The sequence below is a fragment of the Harpia harpyja genome, chromosome 1, assembly GCF_026419915.1.
Source record: "Harpia harpyja isolate bHarHar1 chromosome 1, bHarHar1 primary haplotype, whole genome shotgun sequence".
Taxonomy (NCBI): domain Eukaryota; kingdom Metazoa; phylum Chordata; class Aves; order Accipitriformes; family Accipitridae; genus Harpia; species Harpia harpyja.
In genome coordinates, this window is record NC_068940.1 from 83,988,824 (window position 1) to 84,002,513 (window position 13,690).

Here is a 13,690-nt window from a genome sequence, read left to right on the forward strand (position 1 = left end):
TGTACAGCATGAACAAAAAAAAGTGATGCAGCAGCAGTGTACACACATTACATGCAGCAGCTGGAGAACAAGCAAAATGAAGTAAGATGACAATGTCAGAGGATTTGAAGGAGCCAATATAAAACTCTCCATAAAACTTCCCGAGTCATCTTCTCTGTCCAAAGAGTGATTAACGAATGGGGGGGAGTGTGTGTGTGGGGGGTGTATTATTTTAACAGCATACACTGTAACAACTGTAGCTAGTCTAAACCAGGATAGGACTGCATTCATAAAAAAGAATCAGAAATCTGATGTCCTAGAAAAGAGCGAGGCCCAGGAAGAAAGCAAACAGGGATGATATAAGCAAAGCTACAGACATAACTTTGACAAGTTATTTAAAGAACCTAACAAAGGACAAAATTAAACCATTCAGGGAAGTTGTAACACAGAAAAACTAAACACCTCTTCCCACCCCACACTATTTTAAAGCATGATGGGGGGAAGGAGCAGGGAAGCTGTCTCTTTTCCCTTCTCCCACATAAATCCCTCTGAACTCTGTCAGATTCAGCAGCTTCATGCTGCTGTAGTAATACAGAGTAGCTGCACATGCACTTTTTACTGCTTCAGGATACTAGTGATAAGACAGTCAAATTTAGCAAGCAAATTTCAGAGGGTCTGTCCTCTCTGATTACATGCACAAGCCAAAGAGTCTGTAACTTCTCTACAGATCTCACCAACTCACGCCTAGTCAAGGCATACCCTTCACAGATCTTACCAAAGATTAGACCACAGCAAATATTTTTGCTTCTGTGTTATAATTTACTGGGTACAGTTTATAATACAGATTAATACATAGTTTCTAGTTACAATACACAAGTAAACTCTGAACTTGTGAATTCTGAAAGTAACACGTTTCACCACACCACATTTCTCATTGTTACTTCCCTACAAGCTACAAGCAATTAAATATACTTCATTCAGTGAAGTAAAAACAAAAATGGTTTTAATCTCCATTTAATTTTTTAAAAAGTATACTATTTAATTGCAGAAAAAAAATATTTTGAACCCATTAACAAAGTGCAGAAAAAGACTGTCAGTTTTCAGTCTGCATTCCTGTCTCCACTATCTATTTCATTTGCTTATTATTCATGAAAAACAATACAATTAAGCTACTTTGTATTATGTTGCTTCTATACCATTCTTTTCTTCACTGCTGGTTAATAATTTGTCAACATGTCTTTTTCCATATAAAATTGTAACTGGAAGCCAGTCATTTGTTTTTGACTTTGAGAGCTGCAATATTCACCTTCATTTTCAGCAAGACTGAGCCAACACTCTTCATTTTATTTGCAAAAAGAAAAAACACCACCACCATGTTCACGAGGTAATTTTCCTGCTGCGTCTGAAGGGGACAGTCTCAATAAGACTGTATAACCCCATGGCATGCTGCTGCGTATAATTTGTAAAAAGTCTGTTAAGGAAATATGTGTCTGGGTTTGGGTTTTGTTGTTGTTGTTTTGGGGTTGGGTTTTTTCTTCTTTTCCCATTTTTACTTTTTTGCTGAGAATGTGCTCCATTACAAAGTTTTCATTCTGTGTTGAAGCTACATTCAATCTAGAAACACAAATGGCACCCAAGTTAGAAGCCATTTCTATAGCAGGAGTAAACTGTCAAGAACACCCTTAGTATCAGTAGATACCAGTAATCACTGCTTTGCAAAAGGACATGCTTTTCTGTACTGGGTGTGGCCGAGAGAGTTAACTTTCTTCATAGCAGTGGTATGGTGCCATGTTTCAGCTTTCTGGCTAAAACAGTGCTGCTAACACACCAACATTTTGCTTGTTGCTGAACAGGCTTGAAGAACATCAAGATTTTGCCTTTTTCGCACCTCCACTCTGTTCCCCGCAGTGAGCAGGGGTGGAGATAGGCAAGAGATTGGAGAGGTTAGGAGGGGACACTGCCAGAACAGCTTACCCAAACTGGCCAAAGGGTATTCCACACCATGTAATGCTGTGATCAGCAATAAAACCTGAGGTAAAGGAAAAAGAAATGGAGTGGGTATCTGGCTTCCAGGGTGACTATTGTTTGGGGACTGGCTGGGCATCAGTCTGCCTGTGGGAAGTAGTAAGCAAATTTCCTTTGCTTTTTTTTTTTTTTTCCCTCTCCCCCTTTTTCCTTCACCTATTAAAGATTGTCTTTATCTCAATCCATGAGTTTTCTTGCTTTTGTTCTTTCTATTTTCTTCCCCCATCCCACTGGGGCCAGGGGAGGGAGGGAGCAGCTGTGTGGGTACTTAGCTATTGGCAAGAGTCAACCCACCACACTGCTAGAAAAAAGTTTGCTAAACATTTCATAGTAACAGCATTTACTAGAATACTGAAAGCTCAATTTCCTTAAAAGTGTGCCGTATCAGTGAAATGATAGCTTTTGTAGCTCTAAAAATTCCAAAAGTCTAAGCATAAACGCTTTCTCTCACAAAAACTACAGAGCCCTTCTGCTAAGAACAAAGAACATAAAGTTCTCCTGTACTGTCCAAATCTAATCCCTGCTTGCAGGGATTCTATAAAGTGGTAGCATTCAGAAACCTGCACACTCCATTTTAATAGCGATCTTCTACCTCTGCTACTCTAATTTACACTACTGCATAATGTCACTGCTCTAAGTGTGGTAACTTTCTTCTAATTTACAGTTAACATAGTCCCTGATAGTTCACTCCCACTTGTTTTTGCCCTTTGGCCTCCTGGTGCTCACAAGCAAATACACAGAAAGCAGCAAGCCTTTGCTTTGCTGGACTGAAGCTGTAGTCTTAGTTCATAAGGCAAGCTTCCTAATGTCCTATTTGTTCTCTGTTACAGTCTAGTCTGAATTTAGATCCGTATACACAGTATTGCAAAAATAGCTCCAAAGATTTCACCCCAATGGCACCACATGCACTGTACTGTATTTTGTAACACAACATGCAAAGCAAAAGGAAATCTAAGAACAATTAAAATATGCAGCACTACAATCTACAGTGGCACTCTGCAGCTTCCTTTTTAACCTTAACTGCATTGCCTTTAGCACCCACAGACCACATAGTTTTTTCGGTTGTTTAAGCAAAAACAGTTTTCAGGAATTTTGGGGTGGCTCCATGTCGTGGTTTAACCCCAGCCAGCAACTAAACACCACGCAGCCGCTCACTCACTTCCCCCCCCCCACCCAGTGGGATGGGGGAGAAAATGAGGAAAAGCAGCAAAACCCATGGGTTGAGATAAGAATGGTTTAATAGAACAGAAAAGAAGAAACTAATAATGATAACGATAACACTAATAAAATGACAACAGCAATAATAAAAGGATTGGAATGTACAAATGATGCGCAGTAAAATTGCTCACCACCCGCTGACCAACACCCCAGCTAGTCCCCCAGCGGCGATTCCCCGCCCCCACTTCCCAGTTCCTATACTGGATGGGACGTCACATGGTATGGAATACACCGTTGGCCAGTTTGGGTCAGCTGCCCTGGCTGTGTCCCCTGCCAACTTCTTGTGCCCCTCCAGCTTTCTCGCTGGCTGGGCATGAGATGCTGAAAAATCCTTGACTTTAGTCTAAACACTACTGAGCAACAACTGAAAACATCAGTGTTATCAACATTGTTCACATACTGAACTCAAAACATAGCACTGTACCAGCTACTAGGAAGACAGTTAACTCTATCCCAGCTGAAACTAGGACACTCCATTCCTGTGGTATTGGTTCACTGCTGCTACTGGAATATACTACAAAAATTGTGGATCCAGGCATATCATCCAACATTTTAAGAAATTTTAAAAAAGGTAAGAATGGTCACCTTTTGTCAACAGGGAATGACCTTATTTCTTTGTACCTCAGAAGTATGGTTTAAGAAACAGGTGAATCCTGACTGCATACATAAAATACTCAGCACGTTCCAACATCACTGGTTCCCAGTCTAGACTTTACCATCAACAGAACTTCCCTACATACTAAGTGTTTTAAAGCCATTGGATCAGCATAACTATACTGGCTGTTCACAAAGAACCCTTAACAATGACTGTAAGTCCAGAAGATTAGAGATCATGGCTCCAAATCATAACCACTGCCTCCTCCACCCACCTCTCCAAATAAATTATCAGGAAACAGCTCCAGTAAGCTGTAGTCTTACTTTAATCACTCTAAATAGTTCTCTACAGCAAAAGTAAAGTTAGTACCTACTCCAGCAAACTCCCCATCGAGCATTTGAGAAGGAACATAATGAAGACGGAAGAATGCTTCTTACAGGGTAATCAATACAAGTGTTGTTGGTGTAACACCAAAGGCACTGTGCAAAAGACAAAAAACAAACAAATTATTGATCTTCAAAAACAGTTTACGATTTATTGCTCCTCTCCACAGACAGAATCCTCAAGCCAGTAAAATACTGTATGGATATATGGAAAGTGTTTTGTAGTATAAAACCTACAGAAGTCCTGGTACAATTCCTAAGCCTAAATTGAATTGTGAATAAGTACATTTTGTACTTATTGATAATAAATATTTACATTACCCTGAAAAATTTGGGAACATATTGAGGTACTATGTATACCTGAGGATAAAATGGCTTTGTGTTTAGAATTACTGAAATTAACAAGTAATACAAAACCAGAAAGCCAACTGTTCAGAATTTTAAGAACACCTGGTATCTTTAAGGAATACAAATATACTTATAATCTTACTTCACCCCTATATTTGACTATCAACAGAAAGAAAACAATAAAGAACTCTTACAATTCTTCAAGTTTTGCTGCGAGGTAAAAAAGATACAGCCTTATCCAATCTGTGTTGCAAAGTACACTGGGTACCTTAACTGTGCACACTTACATATCTGGATGTTTTTAAAATTTAAAATTTCTTACATGTATTATAGCTACAATATGAGCACAACATTTCTGCTTTTTATGCCACCACTAAGCATCAAGCTTAAGTTTTGTTTTTCATCTGTTAAAATAAATACTCATTCAAAATTCCTTTACCACACAACTCAACCAGTGAAGAAGTTTTGGATGACAGTAAAAGGAATCCTTGACAGAACAGGTTTTTTTAGGATTCATTATACAAAGAGCTCATCCAGGTACCATGCTTTATCTAACAGTACTATCAAGAACATCTCTGTCATACATCCTCAATTGCACAAAGTCTGTTATCTTGCTCTGAAGGGTTAGAAAACGTTAAATACAAAGGAAACCGTTCACAGTAGATTCTGCTCTCTTGAAAAATAGTGAAGACGGACAAGAAAAATGTATTCATATTTTGTAGCTGGTAGGCTGTACAAGTCAAACATACCCATAAAGACACATCAACAAAAATAATTACGAATGTATAATAAACTTTGCAAAAAACCTGCCCTCCTAAGTTTTAATTTTAATCAAGGATGTTAGATGAGAACATGCTTATTTTTGTTGGATTGATTATTTAATAAGAATTAACAGTTCAAAAATAATGAATAATAGAGGGCAGACTAAAAGTCATTGCTGAGCTTTGTTTGAATGTAACATTGACTCTGTTTTGAGCGGGAGGCTGGACTAGATGACTCATGAGGTCTCTTCTAACCTGAATGACTCTATACTGTTGGTCACAACTAGGAGCACAGAATGGCCAGCTGTATCACTCTGATGGAGACTACTGCATGTAACTTAAAAACATGTAGCCCAAAAGGCAATACCTGATACAGCTCGTGACTGGTGCAGAGGCTAAAGTAAGAGAAAATATTTCAATTGACTCATTCCCAATGCTAAGAATTGAGCTAAATGTCAAAATCAAGTCAGAAAAAAGCCTGAACAACTGGGGGTGAAACATTTCCTTAACTTTGATCCTCATCTACACAACCCAAAAGTAAAGACAGAAAAGATTTTATGTTATTTAGAGGTAAATCATATATCCTTTGGAGAGTACGCTAGGAACCACATTCACCCTCTGATAGATATCACTGACTTTATTTTAGTAGAGTCTCACATGGATAATTAAGTGCTACATCATTACTTCAGTACACACTCATTTTAAGAACATATTCTTAGTATTAAAAGAGATAAGATAGTAACTATGAACACAAAATGAATGCTTCTTCCTCTATAATCAAATAGATGTATGCAAGGTACTATTATCCCCACCTTTCCTTCAAAAAAAATTGGCTATATTTATTGATCATATAATTTCCTATAACTGTTGTTAGTTCCTTTTTTTTAATGCCTAGCTTGCCTAACATCCATTTTCCACAAGAATTTAGATTCCATACATTTGTTATTAGGACAAAAATGAGAATGACAAAAATAAATAGCTGGGGGGAAAAGCGTGTTGGTAGACTACTCAGAAGTTAAAAATGAGACTTTGGAAAATTCTCCAGAATGCTGAGGCTCTACACGTGCATACAGATTTTAAAATACAGTCCTATCTTTAACTAGTGCTTGCGTTACATATTTTGTCTTACACACTGTCATATGGACTTAGAAACATGAAAACAAAACTCTCAAGATGTTAATCGATAGATATTTACACATTATCTGTTAACAGATAAATTTCTCCAAATTTAATACACCTGGTAATCTACTAGTCATAGCAGTAGATATTCTTTGAAGTAAATAAATTGAGTTTCAAGATTGAACACCTCTAATCAAAACCCTTATGTGTTATGTTTTAACGTACCACTTGTAAGGAATAAGATTAAATGCAACAGCCTATCTATAAAATTACCACTCAGAACTTATTGATAAAAAAACACATGAAAATAGGTATTCATCAGCTCTAAAGACCAACCCAAAAGATGAACCCAATTATAATCATGATAAAATCTGAGCATTTGGAATTATAATTCTATTTAACTGAATTAAATTACTACATTTTAGGGTTTGTTTGGAATTGTTTATCTATTCACCAAATGTTTAATCTTCATTTTTATGTGCTGCTATCTATATCATCACCAATATGAAAACCTGATTTTTGTATTGCTCACACAAATGCTAATGGCTTTGTTCTGTAGCCTTTCTTTTCTTTTCTTAATGTATGTGTGAATTGTCTGCATCAAGTCTAAACTGCTTTCTTCAAGGTTAACACTGATGCTATTGAAGCAGTTGCCCTGAATCATCCATCATTCTGTCACCAAAACAAGCCTGGAACTGTCATTGGTTTGACAGATTTTGAAAATAATGTATCTATAACTCTGTTAGTGTCTTCAGTACACAAGCACAGCTAAAGGATTTATTTCTCTCACAAGGTGAACACATAGCTTTCTGGTTAATAAAAGTTGTATTCACGTATCTACGGCAGCAGCAGAGCTTACTTGAAGTGACAGTCACACCAGTGATAGTGCTGAACATTAAAGATTAAGTGACCTATATTTTCCATTTCCTACTTCATACTTTTGAAGATGAAGAGTTCTTTACACAATGCCATGCTTATGACAACAAATACACAGGTCTGACAACACACAATAACCACATCAATACCAGGCAATTAATATTTTTCCATTAAAAAAGCCAAAAGATGCAAAAGACAAGAATAAAACAGGTAAGTTTAGCTCTTTCTCAATTCCCCTACTGAAAAGGTTTTGCAGTAACTTATGTAACTTAAAGACTCCTGAAATATCTATTTTCAGTGACATATGAAGTTAGAATTCAAGACAATCTCTCACTTTAAATCAAGGAGTTTCTTCTACTCTGCAGGGACAGACACCTTTTGCATACTTATCACGACTCTTACTGTGTAGCTAAACGGCTTTGAGCAAAGGACAGAGAAACAAGTTCCACTGTGGTTCTTTTGTTGCCTTATTGCAATCTCACTGGAAATCTAAACACTTTGCTGCCAGAATGGAGATCTAGCCTGGCAGTCTTAAGCAGTTACAGTCTGATGTAGTCAGGGGAGAGGCCAACATATCTGAACATCTACAAAGCATCGATCCAGTCTGCCTCAGTTAAATGCTTAGGGCATCTCCAGAGAAAGGCATTTCTAGTTTATTTAGATTAATTTCCCAGTTCTATTCAGCATACAAGAAATGCAAGCCATTTTACCCAGGTAAGGTTCAGTTTATCTAGCCCTTGTATAAGATGCAAACTTAACTGCTCGCAAAACGAGCACAGCAGCAATATCAACTCTCTCAGCTACACTATGAAAGCACTGAGCACGCGCTGAGACTGGAAGCCCACATTCTACTCTGTCCATCCTCTCCAGACAAAGCAGAGAAATACCCTGAGCGACCAAATCACAGAGCAACCCTGGCAAAGTGAAAGCACACTGGCATCGAGTGTGACAGAAGGGAAGCAGCACATCAGTTGACTCGACCATTTAAATAAAACAGAGGCTTCCTCTTATTAAGGGTTGTTTGACTAGATTCACCATTAAAAACAAAACCCTCACCAAACAGCCAAATCAACCGCAACAATCTGACTTCATATTAAACGAAACAAACAAAAAAACACACACCACCAAATTCTCAGTCAAAAAGGATGTTAAAAATCTTACCGAAACATTTTTTAGACATTCTTCACAGGACCTCTGGGAAAACTCTGAACATTCTAGAAAAAAACCCAACACAAAACAGACAGATGATATATTTATTTTTACTCAATAATGTCAAGCATTTAATACAATATTTAGCCTTTTCTTTTTTCTACTTCTAGATAAAGCAATGATTTTGATTGAAGCAATGAAAGCTCATTATTCCCATTTCAGGAGAACTGCAGCAAACATACAAAACAGTTAAGCTTGACTTCTGACATAGGAAAACAATTTAAGCTTACCTGTAACTTCAATTTGCCTTCTCTAAGGACAACATAGGAGATATAACCCGAGAGCCTCCCTGTGTCTCTGCTGAAGTTCTAAGACACTTACACTTCAATTTAGAGAACATTCCAAGTTTTCCATCTTTGGAAGCCTAGCAAAGGCTGACCCTTGCCTAAGGTTCGTCCCCCTTCCATAGATATTAACCTTTTTCTGGGGAAAAGAAGTTTTTGAAAAATAAAGCTCTCCAAATGACATGATTTTAAATTACAATAAGAAAATACTTCCAAACATAGGACACAAAGTCATTTTGTAAGATGACAACAAGAAGTCTGAAAGAAGTTTGAAAGTCCAAGTGATGCAGAAGGAAGTTAATTCATATTTTCTTTGGACTTTAAAAACATCTTCTACCCTAAAAAAAAGGAAAGTATTTACTGGTGTTCACATTCCCAGAAGATTCCAGCCAAAGGCTATGACTTTTTTAGAAGTACTGCATGCTTATCATAAGACTGGTCTTTTTGATCCATAACGTAGGCATAATTTGTCACCCACAGGACCACGTACATGCCATACTCCTGACCTAGATGAACTACCTGACAGATGAGGAGGAGTTTCCCCTCCTGGTCTGAACCTGGATTTTATTCCAGTAATTGAAATTCCCATGGCAGTTTTTAATACTATTTAATGAAACTAACTTCTGATTATTTCCACATATATCATATAAATATGAGGGGAAAAACATCTCCAAATCAGGTATCCAATTCTACTTTTAATGAATAACAGCATATTAGTCATAAGCACTTACCCATCTGAGCTAAATTCTTGGCATGTTTTAGGATAACTACATATTTCAATGTTTTCTTTTCATAATTTAATATTATACCTTTCTGGTCCTAATTCTTAACACTAAATGCACTTTATGTAACAGTATATTTAGCTTTAATAAATCTGTTTAGAAAAAACACTTACTAGTTTATCTGGTACCAATTAATATTGGTACTGGTACCAATTAACTGAGAAACAGCCTAAGCATTAAGGCCCATATACCAATTCATGGAAAAAACCTGAAAAGATGACTCGGAAATAGTTCCCAGTTTAAACTAAAAAATTTTCAAGTGCGATTATTCCACACGGAGTACCTCCATGCTTATTATAAAAATACTTCCATCACATTTTCAATTTAAGATTTAACACACCTAAACAAACCAGCTTTCTGAACATGAATTAGCAAGGTGCTGTCAGAAGTGTGCAAGTACTACGAAGGACTTCTAAAAACGTGATTTAGGTTACATTTTCAGTAACTGAATCATCTACAGCAAAATGAAGAAATGTAATATTCTTTAGATTCTTATCAAAGGAAGTAATCTTACAAGCTTTTCATGTTGTTTATCTTCTTTAACTGCCTTTCTACTGACATATCATAGCTCAAACCTATATAGGCATATATAACCAAAAGACTGGGGCTTAAATTATTAAAAAAATTAGACTTCTATTATTTGTTTATTCTAAAGAAAAACATAGAAGAGTCTTAATGAAAAATACTTCAAATATATCATCACAACATACATCTCAAATCAAAACATCTTTATGTACTGCTGTTACAAAATGTAACATTACCAGAAGTTAAAAAAAAAATTTCCATTCTGCTTTATGTATTTCTCTGCATCACATAACTTAAAGACATATAAATTTCCCACCAGTTACAGTGTTCTCCACAAGAGCAGAGGATAAAACAAAGCACCTCTCAAACTGAAAAAGAAGAAAAACCCAACAAACAACCTCTCTGATATGCCTTGCTAAAGCATTACATATACCAGCACATTAAACAAAAACAACTTTGAGGTTTTTTTTTATTCAGATAGATATCTAAGTTGACAGTCTCCCTCTAATATTTCAAGGGACTACTGTATTATCTTTATCAGGGGACAAAAAAAAAAAAAGTAAGCCGTAGCACCACTACCAACAATAATTCACATTGTATTTTAAACAGTATTTATCTAGCATAACCATTCCTCCTATATTGGCATATAACATCAGCATTAATCGCCTAACATGTAATAAAATGAGAAATCACTTTTACGTATCAAGCCTGGTTTACCAAGCAGTGGAAGCATTACTTTGATAAGTGGTGTCATTTTTACCAAAATAGTTTGGGGTAACACCTTGTACAGAGTGAACTGTAACTATACGAAGATTATATTCTCACAAGGTAAGAAAAAGCTATCACTGTTCATGTGCTGTTTTTTTATAACTACAATTCTGCCCACACATACAGGAATTGTACTATGTTATACACAAATTATCTGTATGACCTTACTTTCAAGGAGACATACTCATGGACAAATGCAGAGATACAGAACAAAGGCTGTTCCTCCACAAAATACAGGTCAAACAGAATAGTGCTGACAATAAAACTCTGTTTTGTTTAAAAACAGCTTTCCCCCCCTTCCCTTTCCAATAGGTATTTGTGCATGAAGGTAGCATATGCGGATTTTTTTACTTTTTTATTTTTTTAAGGAAGACAGGGCTCTACACCAGCATACATTATGGACTGAGGGCTGCCATACAACCTTAAGATCAGTGACTTTTGGGGCCGGGGGCGGGGGGGGGGGGGGGGGGGGGCCAGGCACCTCTTACTATTCCACTGAAAAAAACAGTGTGACTGCTCAGTCAGAAACCATTCAACACCTACACTTATTCATAGCTAGTTTATTTTAATGTGTTCTCTGCCCCTATTCTCAGGACAACACTGCTCTTCAACTTAAACAGTTGTTCCCTCTTACTGGCATAAGAGTACTTTCCCCAAGTACTCTTATTCCCCTTCAACCTTCCTCCTGCTCCAGCAAGTAAAGCCCTACTCTTCTAGGTATTTTCTCAAACAGGGAACAATACAACTTTTGTAGCCCTGCTTCGTACCAGTCCAACTGTGTTGAACACAGGTGCTGAACTTGTGGAATATTTAACAGGATGACATACAAGGTCCCGCAATCTGGCAGAACTACAATAAAACTGCCTTCTCACTCTTCATGAGCACACCACTTCAGTATCTGATACATGCATCTGATAGTCAACAAGTCTACCTCCCTACTTTTTTTCCCCCCAACTAATTCGATTTAAGATTAAAACTCTAATACTTGTCATGTGACATAACAATCCATCTTTTATTTTTCACTTTCATCTTATTTCTAATATTTACTCCTTAAAGGTCACCCACACCCTTCTGTATAATATCATGATCCTTCTCCATATCAACAACCAACTTTGCATCATGAGCAAATTCCTAAACTGACATGACAGTAACAATATGTGAAAAGGTTCTTCCTAGGGAATCCATAAGCAACTCCACTACCAACTCAGCCCGGTTTTTGGCTCCAACCAAACCCTTTGGTTTCACTTATGTTTCTCGAACTACTAGAAAGACACCGATTAACTTGCAGTTATTAGCAGGTCTACCTTTTGTTCTTTTCTCTGAGAAACACCGACAGTTCCCTTTCTCTTCTGCCTCAAGTTAGTTGTCTCATAAAGCTGGATACTTCCTTTTCGAGTATAAACCCTTCCATAAAAGAAACGAAACACCTCAAAATGGACTCTAGAAACACGTGTGAACGCCTACTTGAGATACCCTAATTTAATGCAAACTAACCCGACGTGTACCCTTCTGGTCACATCTGCTAACGGCAACCAAATTTGAAGACGAGCTTCACCAACTGCTTTCCAAAAGCAGCTATGAGATGAACGATTCCAACAGAACAAACAGGACGGCAAGAGCATCTCCCTCCGCCGGCTTCTCCTTCCAAGCCAAATTCCTCACCATCAGTCAGGACAGAGAAAACATAGGCGACTGCCATCTCCTTGCAGCAGAACTCTGGACAACCCCACGGCCCCGCAGGCCGGCCAGCAGTACAAACCCTAGTGCCATCGCCCCTTCCTTTGGTGGGAAGCCTGGAGCCAGCCTCTCGGGAGCGGGCCGCCGGTCCCGTCCCGTCCCGTCCCAGCGGTGGCGAGGGAGGGCAGGCGAGGCGGAAGCCGGACGGGCGGCCGCCCTCCCGCCACACGGAACCAGCCCGCGCCGAGGCAGGGGACGCGGACCCAGGCAAAGCCCCGAGCTCCGCCAGCTCTCCAAAAGGCGCTCCCGGGCGGCGCTCGGCGCCTGCAGGCCTCGGGGTGAGCGGGGGCCTCTGCCCGTCCCTCCCGCCGTGCCCCCCGCAGCCCTGCCCAGGGGCGAGCGCGGCCCTCCAGAAACGTCCCGGAAAGGCCGCGCAGCCCGCACCCACGGGCGAGCCCCTCACGCGGGGAAGAAGGGAACGGCTACGCGCTACCCCGCGGCTCCCCCCCGCCCCTCCTTACCCTGCGCCGGTGCTGGCGGAGCCGTGGCGGCGAGGTGCGCCAGCCCCGTCCCGGCGCGGCCCCACACCAGCGCCAAGCCCTGCAGCCACAGCGGCCACAGCCGCAGCGCCGCCATCACGAACCGACTCCGCGCAGGCGCCAACGGCTCCCAGCGGGCGGCGGGAGGCGGGCGCAGGCAGCGCGCCTCACAGCGGCCCGGCTGCCCACGAGCGGGCTTTATGGGACGGGATCTTGCCCCCGCCGGCGCTCGGAGCGGGTGTTTCACCTTCCGTGAGCTCCCGGTGCGTGTGGCCTGACGCTGGCCGTCCCTGCCGTGCCAGCGTCCCTCTGGCGCACCTGTGTGAGCGGCCGCGCTGTGGCCGCGAGTCCCTCGCGGTCACCTGTAGGCTCAGTTCTGTGATATACCAGGCCTTTTTTTACCCTCCCTGAAGGCTTATTGTTCTTTTGATTTGACCCGCTTTTTTCTTGCCTTTGCTGTGTGGGCTCTTCCCGTTGCTGCGAGGGCAGGGAGGTGGCAAGGATCCCTTGCCCTGTCTCCTGCTTCCTAGTGTCTTTTTTTTTTCAGTGAGGATGGCCAGTGGGCGGCCAAAGCCAACAGAGCCAACAAAGGTATCCCCAAG

The 13,690-nt window shown here is 40.0% G+C and overlaps 1 protein-coding gene across 2 annotated transcripts in view; it reads right to left on the reverse strand.

Annotated features, from left to right (window-relative positions):
* Positions 1–13,217, reverse strand: part of PTTG1IP2 (PTTG1IP family member 2) — a 32,746-nt gene extending 19,529 nt beyond the window's left edge. Inside the window, exons 1-3 of one of the 2 annotated variants that reach the window (XM_052802616.1) lie at positions 13,071–13,214; positions 8,466–8,518; positions 4,191–4,296 (exon numbers count right to left, since the gene is read on the reverse strand). In XM_052802616.1, coding sequence (XP_052658576.1) covers positions 4,191–4,296; positions 8,466–8,518; positions 13,071–13,185 — 274 coding nt within the window. In that variant the 5' untranslated portion in view covers positions 13,186–13,214. Of the gene's footprint in view, positions 1–4,190; positions 4,297–8,465; positions 8,519–13,070 lie in introns of both variants that reach the window. The other variant, XM_052802607.1, reaches the window with a different exon arrangement.
* Positions 13,218–13,690: the final 473 nt, after the last annotated feature.